The sequence below is a fragment of the Schistocerca piceifrons genome, chromosome 9 (assembly GCF_021461385.2).
Source record: "Schistocerca piceifrons isolate TAMUIC-IGC-003096 chromosome 9, iqSchPice1.1, whole genome shotgun sequence".
NCBI lineage: Eukaryota > Metazoa > Arthropoda > Insecta > Orthoptera > Acrididae > Schistocerca > Schistocerca piceifrons.
This window is the reverse complement of record NC_060146.1, coordinates 120377763-120398913: the sequence shown is the minus strand read 5'-3', so window position 1 is coordinate 120398913 and position 21151 is coordinate 120377763. Positions and strand designations below refer to the sequence as shown.

The 21151-nt window shown below is 45.1% G+C and overlaps 1 protein-coding gene across 2 annotated transcripts in view; it reads right to left on the bottom strand.

Annotated features, from left to right (window-relative positions):
* LOC124717170 (RNA polymerase II degradation factor 1-like) overlaps positions 1–21151 on the bottom strand; it is a 70728-nt gene that overhangs the window by 5486 nt on the left and 44091 nt on the right. For both annotated transcript variants that reach the window (XM_047243941.1, XM_047243943.1), the window contains exons 4-6: positions 13438–13536; positions 8599–8870; positions 4827–5030 (exon numbers count right to left, since the gene is read on the bottom strand). In XM_047243941.1, coding sequence (XP_047099897.1) covers positions 4827–5030; positions 8599–8870; positions 13438–13536 — 575 coding nt within the window. The remainder of the gene's footprint in view (positions 1–4826; positions 5031–8598; positions 8871–13437; positions 13537–21151) is intronic.

Below are 21151 nucleotides of genomic sequence, written 5' to 3'. Positions count from 1 at the left end.
TTGTTACTTTTTTTTTCTGCAAGTATAACTGGGTGAGGTTTTTTTTACCTTCGCTTTATGAAATATTTTACTGAAGGCAGCAAAGTGTATGGATAAATGTGCATCATTTATCTTAGGTGGTTTGAGTTTCAGAGTGGAGGCCAACTAAGCAAGTGATTTTAATAGAGAAGTGGTTACTTCATTCTCCATTTTATTTTGAGCTCATATGTATCTTACAGTCGTTGAAAGTTTCACAAATGATACTGCCTAAATTGCGTAATTATTTTTTATTTATTATGTTATTCCATAACATGTTTTAGCTACGTCCTCACATTGGCATAGATTTTACTGCACACTGGAACCTTATTTTCTTTCATGTTCGCTCTATAATGCTAAACGGGGACATCAGGTGTGATATATTTTCTTACAGAGAAGAAAGACTATTGTCATACCATGTTTTCCCACTCATGTATTTATTGCTTTAATCTATTTGCATACATTTAGAAGTAAGTATGTCTTCATCTTAAGGCTGTCTAGAATTGTTATCCGTTTGATGTACTACTGCAAGTATGCACTGACTGCTAGCATCAACTAGCGTTTTAACAACTCTGGATGAACTGTGACACCACATAGTAACACTACTGTGTGTAGTAATCCTGGACCCACTGGCAGAAGTGAATTACTACTTTAACTGTTGCCTGTACGTTTTTTATGCACCAGTGAAGGCAACAATGAACAGTTGTAAAAGGCAAATGAAAACATTGGTACTAAACCTAAGTCACAAAATTACTTCACAGTTGTGTGAGACCTATTGTATAGGGTACTTCTTTTGATAGCAATAGCTTTGCAGTTCTATGTGTGACTTTAAATTTGCCCCAAGTTTCTGTCCTTATTCATGTAGCAGATATAATTTTGTGAAATATCGTTTATCTTTTCGAAACACCCTGTATTTCTAATACCAAGTTAGATAACTTTAAAGTTACTATACTTTGTGGTGTGGTCAGTCGTGAGAGATTACTCCAGATCACAGTCTCCGTCTTCCCATAAAGCAATGCGAACATTCCTCTCTCTTTCCTGCTTGGTTGTGGAACCTTAGGTACTGCCAGAAGGTTCCACACCAGTTTGATCGACACAATCCTCTCTAGGCCCCAGAGGCGTAAGTGACAACGTTCCAATTTATAATGAGTATGTGACAGTGTTCACATCGTGAGGTGCCAAACTTAACTTACTTTCTTGATTTATGTAGAAAATATACTGTCTTTATTTGAAAATTTCTTGACTTGGTCCTATATCGTCAATACTAATTGAGTCAAGCTGTTCACTTCTAATAATAAAAGAGGCTTAAAAAAAGAACAAAAATTTGACCCATGACCAACTCTATGCCCTATTCTTATTTTTAAGGAAAACGTGTCTAAATTTAGTCGGTGTGAAAAATTTCAGCAAGAAGACATTAGTTTAGGCATGTAAATTTAACTAGTAAGAAATGCAAGACCTTCGAATCGATTGCAGAATTATTAAAACCAAATTATTTTGGTAATATGTGAGTTAATCTCATTTGAAAGTAATGAAAAATGAGGGATTGTCTTATCACCATAATATTGTCAGAGGTACAGCCATAACAAAGAGGAGTAAATCGTAAGATAGCATCACTAATGAAATAGTACTGATTTCGGCCACTGTCGGGAGCCCTGTAATATCTCATACTACTCCTACCTCAGTGGCAGGAATAGATCCATTATTATTTTTAATATCATTTGCACGTTAGTGGAATTTATTTAGTTATCATTATAAGCTACATTCGATTAGTTAGTCAACTGCATAATTTTTATTGTGAGAAATTGTTGTCGCTGGTTTTCATTGGCAAAACAAATGATAAAAACCTGAATGCATGACGTCTTTCTCTGACATTTAGTAAAGCAGACATATCCATAGTAATTAAAAATATTTTTCATTGATGTTGGTGAAACTAATAAAAACTGGTAACCTGCTCAGTGCTTATGTAGGAGGTGTGCTAAACACAGATTTTATGTTTTGTGTGGCTCAGTTAACAAAACAAACACGCTCTTCCTGGTTGTAGTATATACGTTACACCTTGTGATTTGTTTTTGTTTCTGCATTTTCGCAGTAGGTGGCAGCATCTGCTTTAAGAAAATTGTTTATCACAGTGTCAGCACGTCTTCAAGATATAAAAGTAAATTCTGTTTGCTTTTAGTAATTTTGGACAACAGTGGATTTAGAATATACTGTAACGGCCTAATAGACCCTGAACTATATAATAGGCAAGTATTTATTTCATCACAGCACTACAGTGATACATCTTTTTCAATTTAGCACTTGGACTGAATTCTGCAAAAGTCTGGACTTTCATATTCCAGTGGCACTGTTTTCATAATTTTTAAGTGCTTAGTATCGAATTCTCTGAGTATTGCACAAGTTCCAGTTATTTTCTAATATAAATAATTTTCAGTTTCAACATGACCAAAATTTTGGTGAATCTCACCAATTTTTCGAATTTAGTATTTAAGTCTTATTTTGCTCAAGAACAAAGCATTGAGCGCCAATACAAACTATTCATATATGAAACGTAAGGTCAGGATTTTCTCATCTTTATAAGTGAATGGCTGGACTCCACTAGTACCAACGACATTATATATTTAGATGGTATCAATTAGTCTTGAAATAAAATTGTGTAATTTTATGAAATGGACTAAATCTCTTCAAAACACACATTTTTATTCCATATGACAGCACAGGATGGAAGTATGTTACGAAAACATGTTCTATTGTATGACTGTTCACTTAACAGCTGTAAGTCATGTTTTGATTTTGAAGGCAGTCACGCTCAGCCAATGCACACAGTGATGTGGCACAGTTACTCTACTTAGAGCTGTCAGTTGCTGCTGCATATACTGGTGGCAACTTACAGCTGCCAGCTGCTGCTGCATTTTTGCATCTCTACTTACAGCAGCCAGCTGCTTGGGCATGTGCTGGTAACTACTTACTGTGGCCAGCTACTGCTATATGTACTGGCACATTCTTACAGCAGCTAGCTGCTGTTGTTGTACAGGTATATACTTACAGCAGCTAGTTGCTGCTGCATATACTAGTAGCAATTTATAGCTGCCAACTGCTGCAACTGCATGTACTAGCAGCTGCTTAAAGCTTCCAGATGCTGCTGCATCTAGTGGTATCTGCTTACAGCAGCTAGCTGCTTATGCATATGCCTATAGCTACTTACAGCTGGCAGCTGCTGCTTCATCTTCAAATATCTACTTACAGCAGTGAGCTGCTTTTTCATGTGCTGGTAGATATGTACAGCTGCCAGCTGCTATTTCGTCTGTCACTATCTACTTACAGCTGACACATGTACTACTACACTCCTGGAAATGGAAAAAAGAACACATTGACACCGGTGTGTCAGACTCACCATACTTGCTCCGGACACTGCGAGAGGGCTGAACAAGCAATGATCAGACGCACGGCACAGCGGACACACCAGGAACCGCGGTGTTGGCCGTCGAATGGCGCTAGCTGCGCAGCATTTGTGCACCGCCGCCGTCAGTGTCAGCCAGTTTGCCGTGGCATACGGAGCTCCATCGCAGTCTTTAACACTGGTAGCATGCCGCGGCAGCGTGGACGTGAACCGTATGTGCAGTTGACGGACTTTGAGCGAGGGCGTATAGTGGGCATGCTGGAGGCCGGGTGGACGTACCGCCGAATTGCTCAACACGTGGGGCGTGAGGTCTCCACAGTACATCGATGTTGTCGCCAGTGGTCGGCGGAAGGTGCACGTGCCCGTTGACCTGGGACCGGACCGCAGCGACGCACGGATGCACGCCAAGACCGTAGGATCCTACGCAGTGCCGTAGGGGACCGCACCGCCACTTCCCAGCAAATTAGGGACACTGTTGCTCCTGGGGTATCGGCGAGGACCATTCGCAACCGTCTCCATGAAGCTGGGCTACGGTCCCGCACACCGTTAGGCCGTCTTCCGCTCACGCCCCAACATCGTGCAGCCAGCCTCCAGTGGTGTCGCGACAGGCGTGAATGGAGGGACGAATGGAGACGTGTCGTCTTCAGCGATGAGAGTCGCTTCTGCCTTGGTGCCAATGATGGTCGTATGCGTGTTTGGCGCCGTGCAGGTGAGCGCCAAAATCAGGACTGCATACGACCGAGGCACACAGGGCCAACACCAGGCATCATGGTGTGGGGAGCGATCTCCTACACTGGCTGTACACCACTGGTGATCGTCGAGGGGACACTGAATAGTGCACGGTACATCCAAACCGTCATCGAACCCATCGTTCTACCATTCCTAGACCGGCAAGGGAACTTGCTGTTCCAACAGGACAATGCACGTCCGCATGTATCCCGTGCCACCCAACGTGCTCTAGAAGGTGTAAGTCAACTACCCTGGCCAGCAAGATCTCCGGATCTGTCCCCCATTGAGCATGTTTGGGACTGGATGAAGCGTCGTCTCACGCGGTCTGCACGTCCAGCACGAACGCTGGTCCAACTGAGGCGCCAGGTGGAAATGGCATGGCAAGCCGTTCCACAGGACTACATCCAGCATCTCTACGATCGTCTCCATGGGAGAATAGCAGCCTGCATTGCTGCGAAAGGTGGATATACACTGTACTAGTGCCGACATTGTGCATGCTCTGTTGCCTGTGTCTATGTGCCTGTGGTTCTGTCAGTGTGATCATGTGATGTATCTGACCCCAGTAATGTGTCAATAAAGTTTCCCCTTCCTGGGACAATGAATTCACGGTGTTCTTATTTCAATTTCCAGGAGTGTATATACTTAGAGCTGTCAGCTGCTTGTGCTTGTTCTGGTAGCTACTTACAGTGGCCAGCTGCTGCTGCATGTACTGGTAGAGCAGCGCCTGCAGGGGGTCAGCAGTGCCAGCACCTCCCAGCAGAGTGGCCGTGGCTGGGCCGTGTCCAGCTGAGGGGACCCTCAGGATGATCACAGGCAGGTTGAGTCCAAGTCCCAGACCCTGGGGCTGCAGCAGCGCCGATAGTGGGTTCACACCTGCTGATACTCCTCCCTGTAAGATAGCAATTGTTACCAGTGAGACAGTCTGACTGCAGTCACAATGAACACAGCACATAAAAGTTGACAAAATCTGCAAACACAGTAAACATTACTGAGATCAAAATGAAATTTACATCAATTAGACATGTATTGTTCTCTGAATAGTTGTTGATATTTAACATCAAGACAAGAAACATCATATGAATTTCCAATCATATGTTTGCTTATACATGGGTAATCACATATATTTTGTAATCACCTGAAAAGAATAAATTTGTGACCGTCGAACTTGTTGTTTGTCTTTCTTTCTATTGTCACCTTTCTTGCGGCACGTTTTTCAGAACGGTGGATGAGTTGGCAGAGCCTTGGTTGCAGACCTCCGCGTTTTCGCGGTTCAGGGAAGTTCGACCCTGAAAATCACCTCTTCCTCTTTCTGGATGTGCCTACGACTCAATGGTTTCTTCAGGCAAGACAAGAGGACATAATCATTGGGTGCAAGGTCAGGAGAAAATGGGGACTGATGCAAAATTATTTAGTCCAAAAAAGCAGCATATTTGAGTGCATCCTGTGCACCATGGAGCAAAAACCCTCCCTTACAATTTTCATCGTGGCGGTTCGTCCGACAGCTTCCCTTAAACTCGTCAGATTTTGCCAGCACCACCCAAAATGGAGTATAACCTGTTACCATCACGCCATGACCGTTCCAAAAAACACCTTGCCTAAATTCACCTTTTTTCACCACTTCTTCGCTTCTTCATTTCAGGGTCACAGCCAACACTCGTCCGTGGTGATTAGGTGGCAAAGGAAGTTGTCTGGCCGGCCAGCGTGGCCGAGCGGTTCTAGGCGCTACAGTCTGGAACCGAGCGACCGCTACGGTCGCAGGTTCGAATCCTGCCTCGGGCATGGATGTGCGTGATGTCCTTCGGTTGGTTAGGTTTAAGTAGTTCTAAGTTCTAGGGGACTGATGACCTTAGAAGTTAAGTCCCATAGTGCTCAGAACCATTTGAACCATTTGAACCATTTGAAGTTGTCTGTATTGGCCTGACACGGCTGCAATATTTCCACTGCAGCCTCGGTTAGGCAGGCTGTTTGAGTGCTTGTGGGCAGTCACGAAAACCAGCGTGCGGTTAACGTTCTCGTGTTCATGATGTCGTGAAACACCTTGAAAACTGGTTGATAACTCATTCTCACTTTTCCATGACCGCCTCGATTGATACGCCAGTCTGCATCCTGTGGCCGTACGAGTATGAGTAGCCCATAGTGGCCCACCTTCACGTAATCCATCTTAAATATTTTGTGACTAAAGCCCTTTTGGCGTGTTAATTATTTTATAAGTGACATGTAAGTACTGCCTCTGTCTTTTACTGTTATTCACTCCTTATATAAAAATGTCTTACTCTATAACTCTGTGACTATGTTATAGGCCACTTTAAATGTTTTCAATTCTGATGAAGGTACTCCTGTAGTGTCGAAACCAGGTTAATCAAGTCTAAAAATAGTGACCGAGGGCTCATTTCTTGCAAATGTAACCTACAAACGGTCTCTGAACGTGCAGCCATGTTTAAAACTTTATATTCACTTATCTGATAAAAACACCGCATAATTTGGCAATTACAAAGCATAACAAAACAGTGAAGTAACCAGAAAACATGATCAGATGTTAATGTAACTTCATACGCGTCCACACCTTTGATGTGGATGCAATTCCCTGACAGGTAGAACAGCCAGAAGAGTTGCATTAGAGATGTTCGTGTTTAGTTCTGTTACCAGGAGTGCTAGTGTGTATAAGGGCGTGAACACCATCAGCTCATCAGTGATCAGTGATCAGTGTTAAGGACACGGAGATTCCACATACTTGTGTGAAATAGCGTTGTCAGCACGTGGCAGAGTTACATAGGGGTCTTAGTGCGTACCTGCATTGGTCTAAGTGGTCAAGGCGTGCTTTATCCTGATTTATGGAGCTTCCAGATGTGATAGGGGCCCGATTTTGGAGTGCAAGGAAATGTGAGAGCAGGTATACGAGTCGTCAAGGTCCTGGTGACCATGTCTGACCTCCACAAGGGAGTATTTCCGTGTTACGCAGAAGCATATCATAACGCATTTGCATCTGCATCTGCCGTCTAGAACAAGTAATTGATTCCCTGCACTATTGCCGGCTGGGGTGGCCGAGCGCTTCTAGGCGCTACAGTCTGGAACCGCGCGACCGCTACGGTCGCAGGTTCGAATCCTGCCTCGGGCGTGGATGTGTGTGATGTCCTTAGTTTAGTTGGGTTTAAGTAGTTCTAAGTTCTAGGGGACTGATGACCTCAGAAGTTAAGTCCCATAGTGCTCAGAGCCATTTCAACCTGCACTATTCTCTGTATGATCTAACAAAACTGGTTGGAGACAGGCAGAGTAGGGTGTTATCATCAAATGCACAAGGCATCACTAACATAGCAACAGAAACGGCTGCGTTTCTAGTGTTCCCATGTCTGGGATGTGATGATGATCTTCGGTTTGTGGGGCGCTCAACTGCGCTGTCATCAGCGCCTGTACACTGTCCCAGTCCTAATGCAGTGCAGTCTAGCCAATGGTGACGATGAAATGATAAAGACAACACAAACACCGAGTCCCTGGGCAGAGAAAACCCCAACCCAGCTGGAAATCGAACCCAGGAACCCGTAATCCAGAGGTAGCAAAGCTAACCACTAGACCACAAGCTGCAGACCCATGTCTGGGAAGCTTGCACTGCCTGGTGTGTTATTGTGTCAACAATGAATAGCAGTGCAGGACTGCACTACCACTCATGACCATTATCAGCGAATACGATGGCCTCCTGGAGAAATGTCCCATTCTTCTGGCGTTTCGCAGAGGTTTGGTATTACTCTTGGAGTCACAGTGTGGGAAGCCATCGGCTGTGACGTCAGATCTGACTTTTATTGACCGAGTGAACTCTGGCGGTAAAACGATACGTCAAGGACTTCGTGTGTGCCCATGTTTTGGATGCGACAGTATCAGGGCGCTATTTTTGAACAGGTCAGTGCTAGCGTTACACGGCACATGTCTATGAATGGTCTACATGGTGCTGTCTTATTCCTGTGGCCAGCAAGGTCTGCAGTCTGTCCTCATTGGAACACATGTGGGACAAGCTCGGACATTAATTCTGTCCTATCGCCAGTATCCAGGATATCAAGGACTAGTTACAACAGTTGTAGGGCAGTTTGCCTGAGGAGAGGAAACAATAGCTTTATAACACCCTTTTCTACTGAATCAGTGCATGCATCGAGGCCATATAGAGTTCATACTGCTGTGTTCTTCATAAACTTAACTCGATTTTGTAATCACTAAAGTAACATCATAAACGCCTTCCAGCTGTGGAGCTACTTTAGGTTCCCTCCTCCCGTTCTGGGTGCTTTATGTTTCTGTCAGACACTGTAATGAAAACACCACAAACAGTTATCTTAGTGACATTACGAGTATCCTGATGGAAAATGTCATAAATTACACGACACAGTGTACTTTCACACCACTTTGTTGAATCTTGAAGCAACATAGATGTGACTAGTCTGCAGTGACGGCTCTTTTGAGCTGAGACTGTATACCTGATAGAACAGCGGTGCTGCGGCACTAACAGCTGGTGTGGCAGCAGCAGCGAGATATGGCGAGGCGACAGCTGCCGCGGGCTGGTGGTACAGCTGCTGGGCTGCTGCCAGGTAGGGGGAGCTGGCCGAAAGCGTGGTGGTGGCGGTGGCAGGCTGACTGTAGGTGGCGTGGGTGGTGGGGACAGCGGCCTGGGGCCGGCTGTAGTACACCTGCTGTGTCGTGCTGTCCCCGGCTGTCTGCTGGCCGCTGCTATACTGCTGTGCTGCCACGGCTGTCGGCAACCACACAGCTGGCTTCAGCACAGGCACAGGTGTGCAGGAATATAAGGGTAGTGACGCTGCACAGGCATATCCAGTATTGTGGTGGAAGTAGGAGCTTAAGATTCCTTAACCATTTACTCATTATTTGCATTCCTTCTATATTGTGTGAGGTGACAGTAGCCTGTTTCCCCTATTCAGCCTTAAGCTTACATAGTTATCAAGTGTCTTGTCAGAGCTCTTTTTATTGTGTCCTTAAGTTTCCTAAGCTCGAAATTATTGTTAAGAAACACATCCTTAATTTTCTTCTCCATTCTTTTGTACATTATTCTGGTACATGACATGGATGCCTGACGTCCAGATCTATAATTTTTCTGCACATGACGCCTTCACGCTTGTGAAGTTGACATTCATATGAAAGTCCAAAGATATGTCAACTCTCTCACACATCCTTCTTATTAATAGTTTGTCACTTCCTATAATGATTTTAGATATTCGGTCAGAATTTTATCACTAGCTGTACCTGTCCATGTTGTTGTGGCTCAGTCTGCTTAAATGAAAATGAAAGGAAAGAGAAAGCACACGTTTCTAACATGTATGAAAATTTGATATACATCCTAATCTTCTTCTCTCCACTCTCTCTCTGTCCTTCTTCCCCTGCTCCCTTTCTTTTTCCGTCTCCACCTACTTCCCCCTCTCTCTGTCCACCAGCTCCTCGCCCTCACTCTGTCCATCTTCTCCTCTCCCCTCTCTGTCTTGTGCTGCCCCTCTCTTTCCCTCTCTCTCAGCCCATAAAATCCTCCGCTCTCATCTCTTCCTGCCCCCTCTCTCTGGCTAACTACTCCTCCCCCCTTTCTACATCTATTTCCTGCCACCCCTCGCTCATCTCCTCGTCCCCCCCTGTCTGACCTTGAGCCTTGTTTATTGCTATTGCACATTTAGGTTGTGTGGTAGTATTCTAACCACAAAGCAATAATCCAAAAATATAACTTGCTATCAGGAAGTGATGTTTGGCAACAATGTCTGCCCTATTTATATATTGTATATATAATAGGTATTAAAAATATGCATATATTAAAATTTAGGTAGCTAAAACCACGCCAGGATTAGAATTTAACGTTGTTTCAAAGCAATCGGTCAAAAACATTCAGATATACATTATTTTGAACAAACCAACATTTACGTTTTTGTTAATGTATTTTGTGTTGATTACAAGCCATCTAAATCTCTGTCACACTCTGACTTTAATACTGGATCCCCATGGTATGCAAATAGATATACTTCTAATTTCTATCATACCTGTCTCACAAGATGCTCAACGTATAGTTTCTATCTACACCATCTGTCCATAGTATTTGATGTTTTGAATTTCGTTCTGTCTAATGTTTGTTGTTGGCCGTTTTAGACATGGTCATTCCACTACTGTGGTATATCACAGGATGTACAGCATCAGAGAACTTTGAATGTACGTCATCATTAATCAAAACCTCAGTTAAACACTTGTATTTACATTGACCTTCCCTGAAGATACGTTTACACTTGCAATGAATCAGCCAGACGACGTGCTCAGCCGGGCCCAGACAATGTGTGGGATAGAGAGAACACCTGCCACCCAGAGACACTCGCAAGAGCCAGGGAAGCAGCCGCATTGCGCCCCAACCACCTAGAGACCTGTCTGGAGGCTTGTGCCACAAACACAATGCTGCCCCCCCCCCCTCTCCTCCCTCACGGAATGGATCAAAAGTGGGCATTGAGATTGGCGACCACACATCTGGGCTACAGTACGGACAAATGTGGATATAAGCGAAGGACATTAAAAGTGAAGACCTGCATATACATCTCTCTAGCCATGGCCATGTGGGAAGTGTGGATTAAAATTCTTGCTTTTCTAGTTACTTTCACGGCGTTTACAATCCACTGTGTCTGGATTTGGCTGGCTGTAGGCACGCTTGCTAGTATTTGGCCTTTGGCACAGAAAATTTAATGTGGTACGAAAACAAACATTAAAATGGTAAACCAGCAATTACTTTATGGCAGAAGGATGGCGATGCACATTTATCTGCTGAGTGACATAATGGGAACGTTTCTGATAAGCGTCTCTTAACAGCTGTGATACAGTTCGAGAATGACACTGCGACCCACACCTTCAGCTGCTGATTAAAGCCACTTCATTCACCGCGAGTTTCATTCTGTATGAACCCATCAGGTACGGAAGACGAAGTTCATACTCTGGTCCGTAGTGCATCACTTCCAGGCGCTGGTTACAGTCCATGAGTAACTTTATGTATACTCAACACTAATACGCTTACAGTACTACACACATTCACATACTATTGCAACAACTGTCACGCGCCTACACTGTTCTCATAATCAACATACGTTCGGCAGTACAGGTAGATGACGGCTGGAGTAATACTGTGTGGATGTGTACTCTACGAGTAAGTTAGTGTTAAGTATATCGAAGCTTATTGCTGAACTGTAGCCGGCCTTTACAGACACGCGGACATCAATTTCAGTTGCGTACAGGCTGAAGTTGAACCGTTCAGGAGAATCAATGTGGAAAGTGCTGCAGTACTGAGTAACGATGAAAGGCATTTGAAATTCTGAAAGGCCTTAGAGACTGTGCGTTAATGAATGTCACAATGATCTGTTCAACGGTAGAAGAATGGACATCTCTAAAATAGGCGATCACACAAGTTGAACATATGTACAAGGAAGATATCTGAGAAGGCACCATGGGTAACAGACAAAATACTTCAACAAATCGACGAAAGAAGGAAGTAGAAAAGTTTAGGGGAAAACAGGATGCCGGCCGGAGTGGCCGTGCGGTTCTAGTCGCTGCAGTCTGGAACCGAGCGACCGCTACGGTCGCAGGTTCGGATCCTGCCTCGGGCATGGATGTGTGTGATGTCCTTGGGTTAGTTAGGTTTAATTAGTTCTACGTTCTAGGAGACTGATGACCTCAGAAGTTAAGTCGCATAGTGGTCAGGGCCATTTGAACCATTTTGAAGACAGGAATACGGGAGTATAGGTCTCTTACGTATATCAAACAAATAATTGAAAACTTAGGGGTTGGCACAAGGTGAGTGACTGTTCAAAACAGATGAATACGATAATGTTGATTGGAACCGGTAGTGAATAAAGTAATTAAATGCAACACTCGAAATCTCCGACCAGGAAGGCTGTGGGAACATCTGGATACTGCAGATATATAATTCAGATGGCGTATAAAAATGATGTGTTTCAAGGTATTGAACTGGTAGTTGGGTTATACGATTGGGTGCTTGAATACGATAAGTCATACACAGATTGTCTTGGAGCTTCCATTTGGAATGAGGCAGGTAGGGTAGGCCGTAGTTAATTGGATCAGTAGGTCTCAAGAATTTTCTCACGGCCTCGAAAATGGAAGTTGTTAAAAGATCCCTAGAGAATTAAATGGCTGTATGGAGGTAAAAGAAAGAAGTGATGTGCTGCGACAGGTGCGACGGCAGCTTTAGATTGTAAATAATGGAGGATGTGGGGAATGTGGCATAGGTGACATTGATCAAGGTGTTTTGATTTGGTGCGAAAAACATTTGAGCCGATGCAGGATACTGGTGGGAGAAGGTGGAAAGAGAGGCTAAGTCAATGACGTACAAGGAACTGGAGACAAGCTGAGATCCTTGCTATATTTGCATAAGTGAGTGTGGGGTGGATGAATGATGATCGTTCGTTAGTCCCAAACCGAGCGAGGTGGCGCAGTGGTTAGCACACTGGACTCGCATTCGGGAGGACGACGGTTCAATCCCGCGTCCGGCCATCCTGATTTAGGTTTTCCGTGATTTCCCTAAATCGCTCCAGGCAAATGGTTCCTTAAAGGGGACGGCCGACTTCATTCCCTATTCCGATGAGACCGATGACCTCGCTGTTTGGTCTCTTCCCCCAAACAACCCCAACAACAAGTTCGTTAGTCCCAAGGCTTGTGTTCACCAAACTTTGTATCAATGTCCCAGACATCGTTCCATTGGGTAATGACAGGTGAAGCCACATGATTTGACCCCCATTGTATGGAGACATTAAGCTGCAAGGCTCCTTTAATGTTGTTTAAGAGAAATATTTAAGAGGAAGGGTACACTTATTGTCTTTGGGCATCACTGTCTTCCTTCATAAACACCACATTATACGCTACATGCATTTGTCAAGCCACCAGCACAGTACAGTTGTGTACCTGACATAAATGTTCTCCAGTATATCTTGGGAAGCCGAACGTTGTGGCCGAGCGGTTCTAGGCGCTTCAGTCCGGAACCGCGCTGCTGCTATGGTCGCAGGATCGAATCCTGCCTTGGGCATGTATGTGTGTGCTATCCTTAGGTTAGTTAGGTTTAAGTATTTCTAAGTCTAAGGGACTGATGACCTCATGTTAAGTCCCATAGTGCTCAGAGCCATTTGAACTATTTTATCTTGGGAAGACTTAATTCTCGAGTCCCATAGGTGGAAAGATCAACGTGGTGATGACTCCTGGTGCTCGCCCCGAATGCCCGTGCCGCGTTAACTTATTAAGCGGGAGACGTGTAGACGTATTGTTCTTAATCAGTGCCTCACCTGCCGTGGACGTAGACGATCCCTTGGCGGTGCCTTGCGCCTGCAGCTGTTGGTAGTACTGCCTCAGCAACTGCTCCTGGTCGGGTTGGCTGCTCTCTCCTGCAAAAGATGGACAAATCTGGTACCAGGTCTCTGGAACGTCGCTAATACTGGATAATTAGTTACATAACAAGAACGTAAGACCACGAACGACGAGCTCAGATAAAAATGGTATAGGGCAGGGATGTAATATTTCTTAAACCGTATACTACTTGCACATTGAAGAAGTAAGGACGGAAATAACAGGAAGTTCAGGAGTGGGGTTAAAATTCAGCGTCGAAGCATACCAGTGATAAGATTCGCTGATGACATTGCTATTCACAATGAAAGCGAGGAAGAATTACAGCACCTGTTAAAAGGAGAACCGAAAACAATATATATATACACTCCTGGAAATTGAAATAAGAACACCGTGAATTCATTGTCCCAGGAAGGGGAAACTTTATTGACACATTCCTGGGGTCAGATACATCACATGATCACACTGACAGAACCACAGGCACATAGACACAGGCAACAGAGCATGCACAATGTCGGCACTAGTACAGTGTATATCCACCTTTCGCAGCAATGCAGGCTGCTATTCTCCCATGGAGACGATCGTAGAGATGCTGGATGTAGTCCTGTGGAACGGCTTGCCATGCCATTTCCACCTGGCGCCTCAGTTGGACCAGCGTTCGTGCTGGACGTGCAGACCGCGTGAGACGACGCTTCATCCAGTCCCAAACATGCTCAATGGGGGACAGTTCCGGAGATCTTGCTGGCCAGGGTAGTTGACTTACACCTTCTAGAGCACGTTGGGTGGCACGGGATACATGCGGACGTGCATTGTCCTGTTGGAACAGCAAGTTCCCTTGCCGGTCTAGGAATGGTAGTACGATGGGTTCGATGACGGTTTGGATGTACCGTGCACTATTCAGTGTCCCCTCGACGATCACCAGTGGTGTACGGCCAGTGTAGGAGATCGCTCCCCACACCATGATGCCGGGTGTTGGCCCTGTGTGCCTCGGTCGTATGCAGTCCTGATTGTGGCGCTCACCTGCACGGCGCCAAACACGAATACGACCATCATTGGCACCAAGGCAGAAGCGACTCTCATCGCTGAAGACGACACGTCTCCATTCGTCCCTCCATTCACGCCTGTCGCGACACCACTGGAGGCGGGCTGCACGATGTTGGGGCGTGAGCGGAAGACGGCCTAACGGTGTGCGGGACCGTAGCCCAGCTCCATGGAGACGGTTGCGAATGGTCCTCGCCGATACCCCAGGAGCAACAGTGTCCCTAATTTGCTGGGAAGTGGCGGTGCGGTCCCCTACGGCACTGCGTAGGATCCTACGGTCTTGGCGTGCATCCGTGCGTCGCTGCGGTCCGGTCCCAGGTCGACGGGCACGTGCACCTTCCGCCGACCACTGGCGACAACATCGATGTACTGTGGAGACCTCACGCCCCACGTGTTGAGCAATTCGGCGGTACGTCCACCCGGCCTCCCGCATGCCCACTATACGCCCTCGCTCAAAGTCCGTCAACTGCACATACGGTTCACGTCCACGCTGTCGCGGCATGCTACCAGTGTTAAAGACTGCGATGGAGCTCCGTATGCCACGGCAAACTGGCTGACACTGACGGCGGCTGTGCACAAATGCTGCGCAGCTAGCGCCATTCGACGGCCAACACCGCGGTTCCTGGTGTGTCCGCTGTGCCGTGCGTGTGATCATTGCTTGTACAGCCGTCTCGCAGTGTCCGGAGCAAGTATGGTGGGTCTGACACACCGGTGTCAATGTGTTCTTTTCTCCATTTCCAGGAGTGTATATATATATATATATATATATATATATATATATATATATATATATATATATATATATATATATATATATATATTCACTTATGAAATTTGTTATTAACAATCTGAACGAATTCAAAAGTAAGCAGTGTACATGGCTACAACATTAGGACAAAGGATGATCTTCACTACTCAAGGTTAAAACCAACTTTGGCTCAGAAGGGGGTAAGTTATGCTGCCACAAAAGTCTTTGGTCACTTACCTAATAGCATCAAAAGTCTGACAGGTAGCCGTATAGCATTTAAAAGGAAATTAAAAGAATTTCTTAATGGCAACTCCTTCTACTCATTAAATGAATTTTTGGATATAGTGAGTGGGCGATTTCCCCAACACCCACAAAAAAAAAAAAAAAAAAAAAAATTAAAAATCTTAAGTATCATGTAACATTTTGTGTAATGTAATATCTTGTATAGACGCCTTTTATTGACCTGACACGTTCCACATCATTACGAAGTATCGTATTCATGATCTATGGAACAAGCACTAATCTAATCTAATCTAATGGAAAATAGAGATGGAAGCAGAGTGAGGAAATGTACCTCTTGATGCAACAACCAACGATACTACAGGAGCTGAAGAGCAAAAGACTCCAGTAAAAAGCCAGGTGAAGAAGGCACGAGGGGAAACCAAACATGATATGCCCCACAGGACGCTGGATGGGCGACCTGGCAGCCCTGGAGATTGAAGACACGTGGAGGAACCGAGCACAAAACAGACCGGGATGGAGGCAATCTGCGTAAGAAGCTCATGGTCGGCAGAGCCTGTGACCGCTGGATATGTACGTATGTATTTAAGTATTATATGTTTGTATGTAATGCTGAATGAAAATAAAAAAGTAAAAAATTTGCTGAGTTATGTTTCTCCAAGTTTTGAAATAATATGTCATGAATAACAGTTGTATCAAAAACTCTGACATGTATTTTCTTTATATTTGAGTTTCATCATTATGTACAACCAAAAGTTCTGAAAATATAATTCCTTCTCATGTAGTAAATTTGTCACTGCTATTCTTGTACCTTTTTAAGAGAAGAATAAAATATATTTCGTTTTCTTAATATTAAGAGAGACCATACTCGTATATAGAAAAGACGTCAGTAATCCTTCTAATAACATTATTTAAAACTTCCTATGTTGCTGTAAATCTACTGGTTCTGACGGTAATTTTTGTGTCATCTTCAGAAATACCTAATTCCTTTCGAGTAAATGGAAAATGGTTAACGTATCTCACAAATAACAGTGGAGTCCATATTCAAAGTTGAGGAACGCCATTAATAATGATGCCTCCCCATTCAGAAAAATATTGACAGTCCACAGTTGATTAGCTGTGAAGATCTTTCTGTTGTGTATAAGTCAATCCATCTCTTATCTGTACTGTAAAATGTATTAAAACACAGTTTGTTGTAACACAATTATGTGATTTACAGCCACATTTTTTCAAAAGTTGACAGAAAATACCGACCGATGTTTTTTTATTAGTTAATTCTTGATAAATGTGCTGAGTGAATTTGTATCATCAATTTAGCAACCCTTTCTAAATCGAAATTGTGATTTGTTAAGTATTTTACGAAGCACCCACTGCCATGCGCTGTACAGTGGTTTGCGGCGTTCTTTAAGTTTTCCCAGATTGTTGAATATTCAATGAAGTCTCAGCACTGCGCCCAATCGTGTACATCCGAGCACGATTCGAACTGGACAACGAACGTAACTCGCTGTTTCTCCATCAGTGTTTACGGAGGAGAAGGTGCACTTAAGTCAGTAGCATTTAAAAAGCTTTTGGAGAAATTTTTACCATACTTTCATAGTGTGGCGTCTCGCACAAGATTTCTTAGACCATCTGAATTCAATTGGTGGGAATATGTAATTCATCACGGAAACAGAAAATTATGGCTCTCTGCTATTCCTGGACGATCTGGTCAGAACGTGCAATGGTATAATACGCAGTTCACTGCGTAATACATCGATATTCACAGAGAGACAGCATCCATCGCCTTTGAGCATGTAGCAGAGAAGATATTGTCGGAGAGAAGTAGTTGAACGCTTTTTATGCGTATTGAGTCCCTAAATCATACACAAACCTTCTTCATAATGACGTCCGTTCCAGCACAAAGAGCTTAACTACGCTCCACCAACTCTTTCGAATATTAACGCCAGAGATCCATTCAAGTCTGAAGTTGATGACTTTATTGGTTGCTGAGGTATGGAAATTTACTTAAAACTAAATGAATGGTTGCAAATTGTCTCTAAGTAGCCAAACATAATCAGGACTTAGTCCAATCCATGTAAACACAGACATTATGGAGACACCATCAGCTTGAACAGTTCATTGTTGACAACTCGTGTCTACGTCGTCGTGAGGTTAGCGCCACACACAAACCCTACTATCAGCTCTTACCAACTGAATCGGGACTCATCTGACCAGACGACGTTTTTCTGTCGTCTAGGGTTCAACCGACAGGGTAATGAGTCCAGGTAAGGCGCTGCAGGCGATGTCGAGCTGTTAGCATATAGAGGCAACCCAACGAACCGAATTGCAAACGATGTTGGACTCGCACCTTTGCAGGCAATCATGTAAGAGACTTGAAACATTTCAACGCCCGTATTGACGTTTGTCGAGTCACGAATGAAACCCATATTCAGCACCTGTAATCTGATTGAAAACTTGAGCAGATGCTCTGTTCACTGATATGCGTCTGTTTTCCGTAGGCCTTGCAGTTTTCGCACAGTCGTAGTTCTGAAACCCCTGAGGTACTCGTTAACAACCCTGCGAAGTTGTTATGTTGTCAGAATGTGTGGAGAAATGAATGAAGAGTGTACATGAAAAAGTAATCCTTTATTGTTAGTAATCAAGTATATATGAATGTGTATATAATGCTGTGCAACAGATAATGGAACACGTACAGCCGGCCGCTGTAGGCGAGTGGTTCTAGGCGCTTCAGTCTGGAAACGCGCTGCTGCTACGGTCGCAGGTTCGAATCCTGCCTCGGGCATGGGTGTGTGATGTCCTTAGGTTAGTTAGGTTTAAGCACTTCTAAGTCTAGGCGACTGATGACGTCAGATGTTAAGTCCCATAGTGCTTAGAGCCATTTGAATCATTTTATCACGTACACCGGCTGAATGATATTTTGTGAAGCAGTCGCTATTGATACGAAGGGAGCAAATACAGAACACTCAGTGTACAGTCCGTCAAAAACTGAACACAGATCAAGCATGAAAACATGGGCAAGTTGTACTGGACAGTGAAAACAAAACAAAATAGAAACAGCGAATGGTGCAAGAAGTGCAATTTTGAGCAGACGGGAGCAGAAGTGATGTCGTGGTTATGTGGTTTCGGTGTTGGACTTCCATACGGACGACCTACGTTCAGATACCCGATGTGCCTTTTTTTCCGCTGTTGGCTTTATTGAAATTTGTGTCTATTTCAGTGGTGTAACGTCCGTTTGCAACAGCAAGGTATAAGGAAGATACTTATAATGGCATCTGATTCTGCATTAGTACTCTATTAGCAGCCGAAAGGAAGTGGCTTTCGAATGGGAACCCAAATGTTTGATGACAAGACGACAAGTCAACAGAATCCTGCATTGGCAAACACGTTTGTTGTGTCATGCATGGCACTAGTTCAAATGCTTCGAATGACTCTGAGTACTATGGGACTTACCATCTGTGGTCATAAGTCCCCTAGAACTTAGAACTACTCAAACCTAACTAACCTAAGGACATCACACACATCCATGGCCGAGGCAGGATTCGAACCTGCGACCGTAGCGGTCACACGGTTCCAGACTGAAGCGCCTAGAACCGCACGGCCACACCGGCCGGCATGGCACTAGTGACGGTGCGTGTGTCACATAATAGGAATCTGCTATCGATGCACCTAACCCTTACGAAAGGTAAGTAAGTGAGGTATACCTCCTTGTCCGATATAGATGTTCGTGTGAGTGTGAATGTGATCACTCGCAACGAAATGACGATAACATAATACTTTGTTACATAATCTGCAAAAAATGAACGTAACGTTTTTATAATCACACAGTTTCTGTGCTCTGTCAAAACATACACTCCTGGAAATGGAAAAAAGAACACATTGACACCGGTGTGTCAGACCCACCATACTTGCTCCGGACACTGCGAGAGGGCTGTACAAGCAATGATCACACGCACGGCACAGCGGACACACCAGGAACCGCGGTGTTGGCCGTCGAATGGCGCTAGCTGCGCAGCATTTGTGCACCGCCGCCGTCAGTGTCAGCCAGTTCGCCATGGCATACGGAGCTCCATCGCAGTCTTTAACACTGGTAGCATGCCGCGACAGCGTGGACGTGAACCGTATGTGCAGTTGACGGACTTTGAGCGAGGGCGTATAGTGGGCATGCAGGAGGCCGGGTGGACGTACCGCCGAATTGCTCAACACGTGGGGCGTGAGGTCTCCACAGTACATCGATGTTGTCGCCAGTGGTCGGCGGAAGGTGCACGTGCCCGTCGACCTGGGACCGGACCGCAGCGACGCACGGATGCACGCCAAGACCGTAGGATCCTACGCAGTGCCGTAGGGGACCGCACCGCCACTTCCCAGCAAATTAGGGACACTGTTGCTCCTGGGGTATCGGCGAGGACCATTCGCAACCGTCTCCATGAAGCTGGGCTACGGTCCCGCACACCGTTAGGCCGTCTTCCGCTCACGCCCCAACATCGTGCAGCCCGCCTCCAGTGGTGTCGCGACAGGCGTGAATGGAGGGACGAATGGAGACGTGTCGTCTTCAGCGATGAGAGTTGCTTCTGCCTTGGTGCCAATGATGGTCGTATTCGTGTTTGGCGCCGTGCAGGTGAACGCCACAAGCAGGACTGCATACGACCGAGGCACACAGGGCCAACACCCGGCATCATGGTGTGGGGAGCGATCTCCTACACTGGCCGTACACCACTGGTGATCGTCGAGGGGACACTGAATAGTGCACGGTACATCCAAACCGTCATCGAACCCATCGTTCTACCATTCCTAGACCGGCAAGGGAACTTACTGTTCCAACAGGACAATGCACGTCCGCATGTATCCCGTGCCACCCAACGTGCTCTAGAAGGTGTAAGTCAACTACCCTGGCCAGCAAGATCTCCGGATCTGTCCCCCATTGAGCATGTTTGGGACTGGATGAAGCGTCGTCTCACGCGGTCTGCACGTCCAGCACGAACGCTCGTCCAACTGAGGCGCCAGATGGAAATGGCATGGCAAGCCGTTCCACAGGACTACATCCAGCATCTCTACGATCGTCTCCATGGGAGAATAGCAGCCTGCATTGCTGCGAAAGGTGGATATACACTGTACTAGTGCCGACATTGTGCATGCTCTGTTGCCTGTGTCTATGTGCCTGTGGTTCTGTCAGTGTGATCATGTGATGTATCTGACCCCAGGAATGTGTCAATAAAGTTTCCCCTTCCTGGGACAATGAATTCACGGTGTTCTTATTTCAATATCCAGGAGTGTATGTTTTTAACGTGTTTTAAGTTGCGTTTCGTTTTGGAAGTTTTGACTCTTGCATTCCTTTGTTGTAACATAGTTCACACCCGCTTATTTGTTGTTTTCATTTCTGTGAGACGTCTATGTGATATCTCGCGTACTCTCGCTATTCATCACATTTACTTGCGACGCTAACGTATTCTTACCACATGACGCATATTCTATAACAAATGTGTAGTATGAGAGCTGCCAAGACTACAAGAAAGAGAACAAACATTTCAGTGACCAGACGGACAGTTCATAATGGTGTGAAAAAAAATTGGCAGTATGGAGTTTTGAACACGGATCGGCTCTGGGCAGCCCAAAAAGGCGGGAGCATTTAC